At 47.8% G+C, this 14358-nt stretch overlaps 1 protein-coding gene across 1 annotated transcript in view; it reads left to right on the top strand.

Annotated features, from left to right (window-relative positions):
- Positions 1-4969: 4969 nt before the first annotated feature.
- The window catches only part of LOC139230142 (uncharacterized), a 43831-nt gene continuing 34442 nt past the window's right edge, over positions 4970-14358 (top strand). Inside the window, exons 1-5 of the mRNA XM_070861984.1 lie at positions 4970-5493; positions 8311-8406; positions 10452-10685; positions 12404-12426; positions 12510-12628. Coding sequence (XP_070718085.1) covers positions 5095-5493; positions 8311-8406; positions 10452-10685; positions 12404-12426; positions 12510-12628 — 871 coding nt within the window. The 5' untranslated portion in view covers positions 4970-5094. The remainder of the gene's footprint in view (positions 5494-8310; positions 8407-10451; positions 10686-12403; positions 12427-12509; positions 12629-14358) is intronic.

Here is a 14358-nt window from a genome sequence, read left to right as displayed (position 1 = left end):
CCGATTGCCACCTCTCTTCCTCCAGGGCTTGTTTTCCAGCCGAGCCACGAGCCCCTGTGTCTGGGCGCGGGGCCGATTCTGGCGGCCGATGCTATGACCTTCCTCCAGCCCTGCTTGAAGACGTTTGTTGGTGCCGTGTGGGTAAACAAAAAGAAAACTGCAGAAATCCAAGAAACTTCCATGTGCCCCATTGAAAGGTTAAAAAAAAAGTTGAACTTTATTACGGATATTTCAAATGTTAGAGACTGCCTCCAAAAACGTTGATGAAAAACAATGGTGTCTTTCAGTGCCGATTTTTCACTGTGTTCTGCTTTCTGTTAACTCACCAGAAGGTTTTTTGGGAGTGGCCAGATACGCCGAACTAGGATAAAAAATTTGGGGGCAAACTGTGAAAAATGCTGCGAACTGGCGCAGACATGACGTCAAAAAAACCTAACCTGGAAAAATCGCAACTAAAGCAGTTACGCCGGCAGATCAGAGGGGGGGAAGTTTGAAGTAAATAATTACAGCAGAAAAAACAGCACAAATGACCCGGAAAATTGAGCCCATATTAAGTGGACATCATAGAAAGTGGGTATAAATGGGCATTGTAGAAGGTGGGTATCAGGAAGCGGGCATGGACTGGTTGGGCCGAATGGCCTGTTTCTGTGCCGTATGCCCTCTGTAATGTGTGCATCGTAGGAAGGAGTTATGGTAGGAAGTGGGCACCTGTAGACCATAACCTCAGCGTTGCAGCACAGAAACAGGCCATTTTGCCCATTGAGTCTGTGCAGCTGCTGCTTGTCGCCACCTTAGTCACCCGGCCTCGGCCTATGATGCTGCTAGCTCCCCATACAGCTCAGGAGCGGTAGAATCATGCTCGGGCAGGTCCAATGACCCAGAAACCCTCACCCTGTTAGCTTGGGGCTGAAGGAGGGCCGGATTGGGTCACGTACCCCGCGGGAGGTCAGGGACTGTGGAGCTGTGTCCTGGTGTTGGTCACAGAGCCCAGCGGGGTGGGGGTGGGGGGTTAGACTCCAGTGGGGAGGGGGGGGGGTTAGACTCCAGTGGCGGGAGGGGGGGGGGGGGAACAGACCCTTAAACAACAATGAACACGGACCAGGGATGAGAAACCCAAATGCGTTCACACCTGCTGATGGTGTTACATTACACAATCTTAGTTACCTTCCACACCACTGAGCTGGGCAGTTCCCCCAAACCAGAGAAAGAGCTTTGAAAGACAGAGAAGCTGCGACCATGCCCTTCTTACTTCTAGAAACTTCTGCAATGATGCCTGGTCAATGCCCGCAGCGTTTGGCGACACTGGCCCTCAGTCAGACCGTGGGAAAGAAAGGATGGTAACAGTGGGCATCGTAGCACTGACCTGCACATCGCAGTCACAGAGGTTAGGACCAGCTCCAGAGCAGGGCATCACACACTGGTCCCTCTTGGTTACAAAGGCTCCTTTTCCATTCTCCCCTCCTGAAGGCACTGACTCACGCTGCCCTACGGTTATATGGACTGCCTTACCCAAATGTCCATTCTGCACGTGTGAGTCCTTGCCAAGTGTGGCCAAGCTCTTCGACCATAAGTGGGGTTATTGCTTGATCATGATGTCGACACACACATGTCCTTCTGCCTGGGGTCAGTGGACAGGCATCAGGAGTGTGCACCCTTTGCTGCCTCCATCTTTTTCCCCATACAGGGGTCTTCTTCCCATGGCCGAGGAGTTCCTCCTGGAGTCACAATGCGGATTTCGTCCCCTATGGGACACAACGGACAGGATTTTTGCAGCCCGACAGCTGCAGGAAAAATGTAGGGAATAACGCCAGCCCTTATATATGGCTTTCTTCGACCTTACAAAGGCCTTTGACACTCTTAACCACGAGGGTCTATGGAGAGTCCACCTCCGTTTCAGATGCCCCCAAATGTTCGTCACCATCCTCTGCCTGCTCAACGACGACATGCGGGCTGTGATCCTTACTAACGGATCTATCACAGACCCAGTCCATGTCCAAACCAGGGTCAAGCAGGGTTACGTCATCGCCCCAACCCTCTTCTCAATCTTCCTCGCTGCCATGCTCCACCTCACAGTTGACAAGCTCCCCGCTGGATTGGAACTAAACTACAGAATCAGTGGAATCCTGTTCAACTTTCGCCATCTCCAGGCCAGATCCAAGAGGGAGCTTTACTCTGTATCTAACCCGTGCTGTATCTGCCCTGGGAGTGTTTGATGGAACAGTGTAGAGGGAGCTTTATTCTGTATCTAAACCGTGCTGTACCTGACCTGGGAGTGTTTGATAAGACAGTGTAAGAACATAAGAAATAGGGACATTCGGCCCCTCGAGCCTGCTCCGCCATTCAATAAGATCATGGCTGATCTTCTATGTTATCTGCACCTTCCCGCCCGATGCCCATATCCCTTGACTCTCAGGGCCCCTGAGCCCAGTAATTCTCATGTCCAAGCCTGTGTGCTGTTTCCCGGTGTTGGCAGGAAGGGATTTACATGGAGCAGTGCCGCCATCTGATGGCGGGATCAGAGTACGACCGCTCGAAGCGCTGTCGGCTGGCTTTAAACTGCAGGCTGATTTAGTGAGGCCAGAAATATAAAATAGTCACTAAAAATCCAATAAGGAACTCAGGAGAAGCTTCTTCACCCAGGGAGTGGTGAGAATGTGGAACTCACTACCACAGGGAGTTGGTGAGGCGAATAACACAGATGCCTTTAAGGCAAAGCGAGATAAACACACGAGGGAGAAAGAAATGGAAGGTTTACACTTGACAGTCCACAGTTGCCGATCTGACAGGCCAGGTATTCTCCCGATCCATCAGATGTTGTGAGAGACAATTATAAACCACCATCCTCCCCTCCCCCCACCCCACCATATGGGAACGGGGGTGGAGGGGAAGCGGGTACGGGTTCAAATAGAGACAGGATCCTTGCCCCCCAGCTCAGCACTGCACTCTAGCCAGCCTAGATTTCAGAAGGGGTGTAAGGCCCTTGTCACAGGTGACCAAAAACTTGGTCACAGAGGGAAGGTTTAAGCAGCATCTTAAAGTCGGGGCTTGATGACATCATTTGTGCTCACAGTCGCGCCCGGTGTAAGTCCATGGAAAGGATAATTGCACGGGGTGTTCAACAAGCAGCCCATTCACTCCCGCCCATAGAGCGCTGCCGCCATAGTCGAATTTCACCCCCTTTTTGCTCAAAAGGTAGTGTCCCTTTAAAGGGCATTACTGTCTTGGTAATAAAACAGAAAATGCTGGAAATCTCAGCAGATCAGGCAGCATCTGTGGAGAGAGAAACAGAGTTAACGTTTCGGGTCTGTGACCCTTCATCAGAACTGGAATAGTTCGCGATGTAACAGGTTCTTAAGGAAATGCAGGGGCAGGGAAAGGGGGAGGGGAGGAAAGAACAAAAGGGAAGGGCTGTGATAGGGTGGGAGGCAGGAGAGATTAGAGAGACAAAAGGGATGATGGGTAAAAATGAGATGGCAATGGCACAAGTTAAGAAACAAAAGATGAGAATAGACGGGGTGTGAATGGGGGAATCATCACCAGCTGCCATGGGAAGGGGAAATAAAAGGGAGGGCTTTGTTTAAAAAAAGAGAGAAGGGAAAAAAATGTGGGCAGAGGTTGTGTCTGGAATTGTGGAACTCGATGTTGAGTCCAGGAGGCTGTAAAGTGCCTAAACGAAAGATGAGGTGCTGTTCCTCGAGCTTGCGTTGTGTTTCTTTGGAACCATGTAGGAGGCCGAGGACGGAGAGGTCAGAGTGGGAGTGGGAGCGGAGAATTAAAGTGACAGGCAACCGGAAGCTCGGGGTGACGCTTATGGACTGAACGTAGGTGTGCAGCAAAGCGGTCACCCAATCTGCATTTGGTCTCCCCAATGTAGAGGAGACCACAGCGTGAGCAGCGAATATAGTATACTATACTGAAAGAAGTACAAGTAAATTGCTGTTTCACCAGGAAGGAATGACATGCCTTGGTAATGTGCCTTCCAAGGCTGTTGTGCACTGCGGAGGGGGAGACAATCGCAGAATCAGGGTCGCCCTTTGTTCAAACTAACAGAACACCAACAAGCCTATTGAGCAGGAGGTGAGCAGTAATTTAAGGATGTGATTGAACCGTTGTTGTCCCAGCCTGCGGCAGCCTCACGGGGCGCTGTCCAATTTCCAGGGCGGGGCGGAAAGTAACTGCCATGAGGGCGGACAGGGGTCACCGCGCACGGCGATGATGTCACTGCCGGAGGTACAGCGACTCGGGGCGCGACCAGTGGGGTGTGTCACTGCTACATTCGTGCCTCCGCTAACTCCCACGCAATTCCCGGGAGACGGTAGTGCCCCTCTCCCTCATCCCCTACCCGCCCCCCGGGCCAAACCAGAGCTGCTATCGGGAGGCGCACAACAGGGGAATTTGGCCCCAAAGAGTTCTCTGAGTATTCAGTGCTGTAGCAGGGGCAGAAACCTGATTGCAGAGGTTCCCACGGGTGGCCACCCATTGGGGAGGCAGCAACACTTTCACGGGAGGGATGGTGGGGGCGGTTGGAGACCGGGCGGTAATTTGCAAGGAGAGAGGAGTGAAGGGTGAGTTTTTGAGGGGAGAGAAGGTGATAGCGATTTGATCGAGTCAAGATAGAGTGAGGTGAGTCACATCGACAAGATGAGCTCAGAGAGGGCACGAGGGGCGATAGGCGATAAACTAGAGAAAGATGTGAGTTCAGTGTTAGGGCAGGGGGGGGAAGTTTGACCCGGGGGGGCGCACAGGGGAGGGAGGGATGTGTCAGAGGCAGGAGAACGGATGGTCTCAATCTTAGTGACACACTCCATGAGCTCCTCCCACGTTTTGTTGGAGGTGAGGGTGGAGAGGACGAGGGAGGGAGGGGTGTTTAATGATAAGGTTGGTATTGGAAAAAGAATGAATGTTAGAAACTGGGCTTTACAAATCTGCTAAGTGACCACATACAATAAACGGTGTCATTTTGATGTAATTACAAAATGCAGAACACTGAGTCGGTCCCTGGTTACGTGAAGTCAAAGCCAGGAAGTGCAGCACCGACCAAGAGTTGAAAGTGAAAGTACTGGACAGGGAAGGAGAGAGACTGGGAACACCGAGATGGCGGCTGCAGGTCTAACACATGAACTAACCTGTCCCATCTGCCTGGAGATCTTCACCGAGCCGGTGTCCCTGGACTGTGGCCATCACTTCTGCCGATCCTGCATCTCTGGGACTTGGGAGAAGGTCCCGGGAGATGTCTCCTGCCCCCAGTGTCGGCAGCTCTTCACCCAGAGAGACACCAGGCCCGCTCGGACCCTGGGCAACATCGTGGAACAGCTCAGACTGCTGAAGGTGAAGGCGACAGAGCGGGAGGGGGAGTTTTACTGCGAGGAACACGGGGAGAAGCTGAAACTGTTCTGTGAAGAGGAGCAGGAAGCGATCTGTGTGGATTGCTGGAGCTCAGAGCACCAAACTCACAATGTGATCCCTATAAAGCAGGCCACCCAGATATACCAGGTACTGGGTCACTGATTTAATTTGAAATACAATCTGTACCTGTATCACCTTTAAACACACCTGGCACTCAGCTACTGATATTGGTCACAATTTATTTGATGAACATAGAACAGGAAGCTGCTTCACCGTAAATTCAGCATAAATGACCAACATGTAAATCACAATTATAATTATCCACGGACCGTATTGTAGGTTTATATGTGAACGTTTAGTTACCGGAGAACAGTTGGACCTTAGGAGCCCGTGTCCTTCATTCGCTCTTTGTGCCAATAATCTGAGTGTGTGCCAGCTCACAAACTGGCAACATTTCACTGCCCGAGCTCCCTTGTTAGTTAATAATTCACAATCTGTCAGTTTCTCCCTGCCCTGTTCTAACATTGTGTCTCACTGTCAGGAACACGGAATATTTCCCACTCCTTGTTCAATCATCATCATAGGCAGTCCCTCGGAATCGAGGAAGACTTGCTTCCACTCCCAAAGTGAGTTCTTTGATGGCTGAACAGTCCGATACGAGAGCCATAGACCCTGTTCCAGGTGGGACAGACATTCGTCGAGGGAATGGGGGGTGGGGCTGGTTTGCCGTGCGCTCCTTCCGCTGCCTGCGCTTGGCCTCTTCACGCTCTTTGCGTTGAGACTCGAAGAGCTCTATGCCCTCCCGGATGGACTTTCTCCACCTCGGGCAGTCTTCAGCCAGGGTCTCCCAGGTGTCAGTGGTGATGTCGCATTTTACCAGGGAGGCCTTGAAGGTGTCCTTATAACGTTTCCGCTGTCCTCCTTTGGCTCGTTTACCACGAAGGAGCTCCGCATAAAGCATTTGCTTCAAGAGTCTCATATCTGGCATGCGAGCTATGTGGCCTGCCCAGCGAAGCTGGTCGAGTGTGGTCAGTGCTTCAATACTGGGGATGTTAGCCTGGTCGAGGACACTGATGTTGGTGTGCCTGTCCTCCCAGGGGATTTGCAGGATCTTGCAGAGACATCGTTGGTGATATATCTCCAGCAACTTGAGGTGCCTTCTGTAAATCGTCCATGCCTCAGATCCATACAGAAGGGCGGTATTACTACAGTCCTGTAGGCCATGAGCTTGGTGGTAGACTTGAGGGCCTGGTCTTTTCCTCAGACGGCTGAAGGCTGCACTGGCACACTGGAGGCGATGTTGAATCTCCGCATCAATGTCTGCCTTTGTTGATAAGAGGCTCCCGAGATTTGGGAAATGGTCCACGTTGTCCAGTGCCGCGCCATGAAACTTGATGATTGGAGGGCAGTGCTGTGCAGCGGGGACAGGCTGGTGGAGGACCTTTGTCTTACGGATTTTAAGCGTAAGGCCCATGCTTTCATATGTCTCAGTGAATACATTGACTGTATCCTGGAGTTCAGCCTCTGAATGTGCAGACGCAGACATCGTCCGCATACTGCAGCTCAACGACGGAGGTTGGGGTGATCTTGGATCAGGCCTGGTTCCCACTGGTTCTGTAGTTTAGTTCCACTCCAGCGGGGAGCTTGTTGATTGTGAGGTGGAGCATGGTGGCGAGGAAGATTGAGAAGAGGGTTGGAGCGATGATGCAGCTCTGTTTGACCCCGGTCCGGATGTGAATTGGGTCTGTAATGAATCCGTTGGTAAGGATCACGGCCTGCATGTCGTCGTGAAGCAGGCGAAGGATGTTGACAAACTTTTGGGGGCATCCGAAACGGAGGAGGACGCTCCATAGATCCTCATGGTTGACAGTGTCAAAGGCCTTGGTAAGATCAAGAAAGGCCATGTATAAGGATTGGCGCTGCTCCCTGCATTTTTCCTGCAGCTGTCGCGCTGCAAAGATCATGTCTGTTGTGCCCCGTAGGGGACGAAACCCGCATTGTGATTCCGGGAGGAGCTCCTCGGCCACAGGGAGAAGTCGATTGAGGAGAACTCTAGTGACAACTTTCCCAGTGGCTGATAACAGGGAGATTTCCCTGTAGTTGCCGCAGTCGGACTTGTCCCCCTTTTTATAAATGGTCACAATCACTGCATCTCTGAGATCTCACGGCATGTTCTCCTCCCTCCAGATGAGAGAGATGAGGTCATGTATTTGCGCTAACAGCACTTCTCCACCGTACGTTAGCGCCTCAGCAGGGATTCCATCCACACCTTTGTTATTCTTCAGCTGTTTTATGGCTTTGCCTACCTCATGCAATGTTGGAGTTTCACTGAGTTGGTGGCGGGTCGCATGCTGTGGGATGGAGTCGAGAACACTTGAATCAAAGGCAGAGTCTCGATTGAGGAGATCTTCAAAGTGCTCCTTCCATCGGGCCCTGACAGCTTCGGTGTCCTTGAGTGCTTCCCCGTTCTTGGCCAGGAGTGGAGTGGGGCCTTGGGAGTTTGGACAACAGGTGGCCTTGACTGCAGTGAAGAATCTTTGCATATCATTGCTGTCAGACAGTTGTTGTATCTCCTGTGCTTTCTCCATCCACCACTTCTTCTTTAGGTCCCGGGTTTTTTGTTGGACCTGAGCCTTGAGCCGTCTGTAATGTTGTTTTTCAGCTCCCGAGTTGGGTTGTTGCTTGAGGCTCAGAAATGCTTTGCGCTTGCGATCTATTCGTTCTTCGATCTCCTGTTCTAATATTGTGTATCACTGTCAGGGACATAGGGACTATTTCCCACTCCCTGTTCTAACATTGCGTCTCATGTCAGGGACACAGGGAATAGGGTACTGAGGTGAATGATCAGCCATGATCTTATTGAATAGTGGTGCAGGCTCGAAGGACCAAATGTCCTACTCCTGCACCTATTTTCTATGTTTCTATGTTTCCTTTTTTCAAGCCACATGCGTTTTTGTCTCCCAGGAAAAATTGGAAAAATCATTGGAATTTCTGCAAAAACTAATGGATCTCGCTGTTCAAAGTAAAAGAGAAGGGGAGGATGGGATCTTGCAGATAAAGGTAGGTGAGGTGTCCTTTGGGGTTTGTGTTCGAAACTAACTGAATGAGCATTTAACACAGTGAGAGAGAGTTTTACTGAATTAAGAGGTTTCTGTCCAGCACACTGCCAGCTGCAATCTGAACTTCAGCCTGAGGGACCGTCTGTACACAGGTAATTTGTTTAAACGAGTAGGAAGAGTGTTTGACTTTCATCAGATCCTTCATGCTGACTGCTAGTTGATCACTTTCTAAATAACAAAGTGTAAGTGTGACATCGATCCCCTTTCCCAACTGAATATCTTCTATTCTTCTACATCTCTGACAATTCGGCTGGCCCCTAACTCGTCGGCCCCAAAACTGCAGAGTCAGTGAGACCAACCTCCATACCTCATTTCATCTCTTCAAATATTCAGGGAAACAAACTTACTTTATGTTCCCATGAAAATTACAAACTCTTCAGTTTCAATCATTTTAATCAGTTTTATGCATTCGTTGTTAAATATCCGAAATTAGATTCTGCTTGGTAACTCACTCCTGAAAATCCATAGGTTCACAAAAACCGCTCACTCCCAGGTATCCATTATTCTATATATAAACCACCTGAACCCCTCGATTAGATTCCAGTCTGTAACTCACTCCCAGGTATCCATTATTCTATACATAAACCACCTGAACCCCTCGATTAGATTCCAGCCTGTAACTCCCTCCCAGATATCCATTATTCTATATATAAACCACCTGAACCTCTCGATTAGATTCCAGCCTGTAACTCACTCCCAGGTATCCATTATTCTATATATAAACCACCTGAACCCCTCGATTAGATTCCAGTCTGTAACTCACTCCCAGGTATCCATTATTCTATATATAAACCACCTGAACCCCTCGATTAGATTCCAGCCTGTAACTCACTCCCAGATATCCATTATTCTATATATAAACCACCTGAACCCCTCGATTAGATTCCAGCCTGTAACTCCCTCCCAGATATCCATTATTCTATATATAAACCACCTGAACCTCTCGATTAGATTCCAGCCTGTAGCTCACTTTCGGGTTTTCATTAATCTATATATAAACTATCAAATTTCCTCAATTAGATTTGGATCTGTACCTCACTTCCAGCTATCCATTATTCTATATATAAACCATGTGAATCGCTTGATTAAATTCCAGCCTGTAACTCACTCACAGGTATGAATTATTCTCGATATTAACCACCTGGATCCCTCGATTAGATTCCAGTCTGTAACTCACTCCTATGTATCCATTATTCTATATATAAACCACCTGAACCCCTCGATTAGATTCCAGTCTGTAACTCACTCCCGCGTATCTATTATTCTATATATAAACCACCTGAACCCCTCGATTAGATCCCAGTCTGTAACTCACTCCTGGGTATCCATTATTCTATATATAAACCATCTGGACCTCTTGATCTGATTCCAGCCTGTAGCTCACTCTCAGGTTTTCATTAATCTATATATAAACTATCGAATTCCCTCAATTAGATTTGGATCTGTACCTCACTTCCTGCTATCCATTATTCTATATATAAACCATGTGAATCGCTCGATTAAATTCCAGCCTGTAACTCACTCACAGGTGTGAATTATTCTCGATATTAACCATCTGAATCCCTCGATTAGATCCCAGCCTGTAACTCACTCCCAGGTACCCATTATTCTATATATATATATCACCTGAACCCCTCGATTAGATTCAAGCCTGTAACTCACTTCCGGGTATCCATTATTCTATATATATATATCACCTGAACCCCTCGATTAGATTCCAGCCTGTAACTCACTCACATCTAACGGCTATTTAATTAAATTGCTCTGTTGACAGTGCTTATTGGGAATTGCTGTTTCCTTATTAATATAGTGAGGCAATGAAAGCAGGTTGACAGACAGTGCGACTTACAGAGTGACAAAGAATATGACAAACCCTATTTCCATGTGTGATGGTACAAGACTTATACTCTGTAGAAGACACACGGAGCCCAGGGACACAGGGATTATGAATACTGTTTGTCTCGTTCTGTATTCAATCTGTTTCAGGCCCAGGTTGATGGTGTGAGAAGTGAAATCAAGACTGAGTTTGGAAAGGTGCACAAGTTCCTGTCTGAGAAGGAAGAGCTGATGAAAGCAGAGCTGGAGATAAAAGCAGATCAAATATTGAAGGAAATGGAGAACAATTTAAAGAGCACCTTCGATGAAATGTCTTCTCTTGAAGGAGCGATAAGAGATCTAAAGGCAAGGCTGGAGATACAAGAAGCCCCAAAGCTCCTCAAGGTACAAAATGTCCCTCCTCCTTGTACAGGGAATCTAAACGGACAGTGAAATAAGTGTCAGTGGGATTGATCTACAGGGTCAATGGGAGCAAACCAGCCCCCTCAGTGAGAGCAGGTCAGTGGAAACACTGCAACATTCAGGGGACTGGGGGCAATGGGTTAACATACTGACCTTTCACCTCTGGGCTTTGGTTTAGCTCTTTCTGCTGTCAGTAAGCCTCCAATGGGAACTGATGTGAGGCAATCTCAGGGCAGTTCCGAAACATAGTGCAACAGTGGCACTGATTGGTGACTGGACTTTTCTGAGGATGGGGTTAAGGTGCAGTGTTGAGGCAGAGTACGTAAAACTTTGCTGACTGTTGGCTGTGCTGTTCCTGATCCTGGGACTGCTTGATGCTGACACTGGGGATCAAAATGGAAACTATACGGTTAAACCGTCTGTCTTTGTGTTCCATATCAATGTTAAAGAAAACAAAGTCTTGGGCTGGGGTTGCATGTTTTTTAACCTCATGCTCTTCCATTATCCAGCTCTGGGATCCATTGTATTATTGCGTATAGAATTCAATCTTCAAAAGTTACACAGGAACAGTTGGAAATAAATCTAATGATTTGTTGAAGTTGTAATTCTTCCTTTATTCATGTTGCAGCTTTCGTCCCAAAGCGCTTTACAGGCAATGAAGTACTTTTGGTGTAGCCACTGTTGTGATATAGGAAAGCACAGCAGCCAATTTACGCACAGCAAGCTCCCACAGATTGCAATCAAATAAATTACCAGATAATCTGCCTTGGGTGTTATAATGTATGGGTCTGTGAGTAAGCTCACAGGTTTGTCGAACTGTTGCCCTGGCCAAGCTGGGCATTAACAGAACGAGGGGGTCTTTCAGCCCGACTGCCTGCCTCTCTTCCGTGGGTACATTCGAGCTAAGGTGTCCCTGGAGAGGGAACACGCGGTGTTCACCGGTACGCTCGCGGCCTTCCGCGAGAGGTGGGCGCCGGAGGGACTGGAGTGCATCATCATCCCCGGCAACCAAATTTGAATTTGATTATTATTGTTTAAAGTTTAATTTGTTTAATTGCTGTTTTTAGTGTCCCCACCCCTACCTTTTTAGCCAGGGGGCAATTGAAAAATTTGTGTTTTTTAGTGTCCAAAAAAAATGGGCACTTGTTTGAAAATGTTTGGAGTGTCTCACCATCCCCCTTTGAATGAGGGGGCACTTGATTTTTGTAGAAAACAAAAAATCAATGAAGAGTTGTTAATAAACCAATTAGTTCTTAATATCAAAGAACCCAGGAAGCAAATATATTAGTGGTGTGTGTTGAGGGATAAATATTGGCCATGACAGCAATAGAACTCCCCTTCTCTTCTTCCAATAGGGCTGTTGGAGTTTTAATGTTTACCTGAGAGGGCAGATGGGGCATCTGTTGAAAGTCTCAACTGAAAGATGGCACCTGTGATGGTCTAGATTTTGGACTGAAGTTTTGGACTGGCACTTGAATCCATTGGTACCTTTTTGTCTTAACAAGAAAGGAATTAATTCCTCAATAGTTGTCCTGGAACAGTTAGAAGTAGGTCTAACAGTTTGTTAAAGTAGCCAGGTCCTTTTCTGACTGACACCTTGGTATCCAGATTCTGTCCCTCTTTATCATTTCCCTGAGAGATTTGCAGCAGCAGCTCTTTAATCTGATTCAGTAACGTTTATTGTGTTCCTTTCCCCTCAGGACATTCAAGCCCTTTTGAACAGGTAAGCAGATTTAAAAAGCTGTTCTGTGATCTGTTCGCTGCTGTCTCTCTAACACGGACTGATTCCCAGCCCCGTTTTTACAGGTGTGAGATCGAGGTTCACAATCCCGGAGATGTCTCCGCTGAGCTACCTGTGGATATAGTTGGTGGGCCTTTCACATACGTCAATGTGTGGAGGGAAATGAGAGCCGTGATTTCACCAGGTATCTTTCTCTGTATATCACCTTCTCCCTACTATTATCCATGTGACTAATGATGTTTGATACACTGGATGACACCAGGTATCTTTCTCTGTATATCACCTTCTCCCTACTATTATCCATGTGACAAATGATGTTTGATACACTGGATGTCACCAGGTATCTTTCTCTGCATATCACCTTCTCCCTACTATTATCCATGTGACTAATGACATTTGATACACTGGATGACACCAGGTATCTTTCTCTGTATATCACCTTCTCCCTACTGTTATCCATGTGACTAATGACGTTTGATACACTGGATGACACCAGGTATCTTTCTCTGTATATTATTGGGTATCTTTCTCCTACCAAGTTAAACAACATGTATTCAATGATATTCAATGTATGGAGGGGTCTGCTCCTGAGGCACATCACCTGACCGCCGCCCTCTTCTGATTGGTTTATCAGGCCCCCGGTGGGGCCCACGTTGACCCTTGCAGAGGCTGAGATGCTTCCCCTCACTCGGTGTACCAGCCGCCATTACTACATCAAAACAACATACTAACAATGATGGACAAGAAAAGATCCTCTGCTTCATCCTGCTTGTCTAACATACTTGTGATACTGCCTCCATCACAACATATACATTCCCACATCACCCAAAACCATGTGATCTCCAGGGAGAGGCGGGGGAAAAAAATGATAAAATGCCAGGGATTTGGTGGGGAGGGAAATCAGTGAAATTTCTCCCGACTCCACGTAGGCAATTTAAACGAGTCCAGGAGATCACTTTGGCCTTGAATTCCCTTCAGTCCCACCTTTTATAAAACGTGATCTCCGCCCTCAGCCAGAAACAGGTCCAGCTGTTACTTGAAGGAATTCAGCAAATTGGTGGCCACCACACAAGTGGGCAGCACGTTCCAGAGGTTCACTCTTCTCTGGGAAAAGTACTACCTCCTGACATCTAACCTAGGCCTGGCCTTACACAACTCATAGGTGTGGGCCCTGGTCCTCCCTAACCTATTTAATAGGAACAAACTGATTACTTCAACACAATCTATTCCCTTCATCATCTTTTAAATCTCAATTAATTCACCCCTAAATCTAAGCTTCCCTAATGTGTACATTGATAAACAAGATTTTCAAACTGGGAATTGATCTAATGGTCCTTCTCTGCACCCTTTCCAAAGCTTCAATATTGCCCAGTCAAGCCCCATTTCATGGTCTGGGAATGGGAACTCCCAGCTTAGGGAGACTTCATCTTTGGCCCTGCCTCAGGTCCATCATTTGTCTTGTAAATGACAGGTCAAAGTTCCCCCTCTCACGAGACACTTCAGAAAAGGTTTCACTGGTCACCTGCTGTCGGAGTCCGGAGAACCCTAAAGGAAGTTGCAGACCCACGGTAACATAAGCAGCCATTTTATTAAGCCAACTCAAGTAATTCTCTGCTATTTGGAGCTGAATTTAACCCAGGTTATACTCCATTCATGTATAAATGGAGATGCCGGTGAGAATATTGAGCTCTGTGGTTCCACACACACAATAAATGACCATGTTTCCAGGCTCACCATTGGCTGCTGTGTAGATGGAACCAGAACTGCCGCCTCTTCAGTCTCATTCAGACATTAGAAAGATCGTCCCCACTACCCCAAATGTGCCAGAATACAGTAGGCTGGGCTCAGGGAGGGAGATAGAGTTAGAAACATAGGAAATAGGTGCAGGAGTAGGCCATTTGGCCCTTTGAGCCT

The sequence above is a fragment of the Pristiophorus japonicus genome, chromosome 19 (assembly GCF_044704955.1).
Source record: "Pristiophorus japonicus isolate sPriJap1 chromosome 19, sPriJap1.hap1, whole genome shotgun sequence".
Classification (NCBI taxonomy): domain Eukaryota; kingdom Metazoa; phylum Chordata; class Chondrichthyes; family Pristiophoridae; genus Pristiophorus; species Pristiophorus japonicus.
Note: the sequence above shows the minus strand (reverse complement) of the source record. Positions and strands in the feature narration are given on the sequence as shown.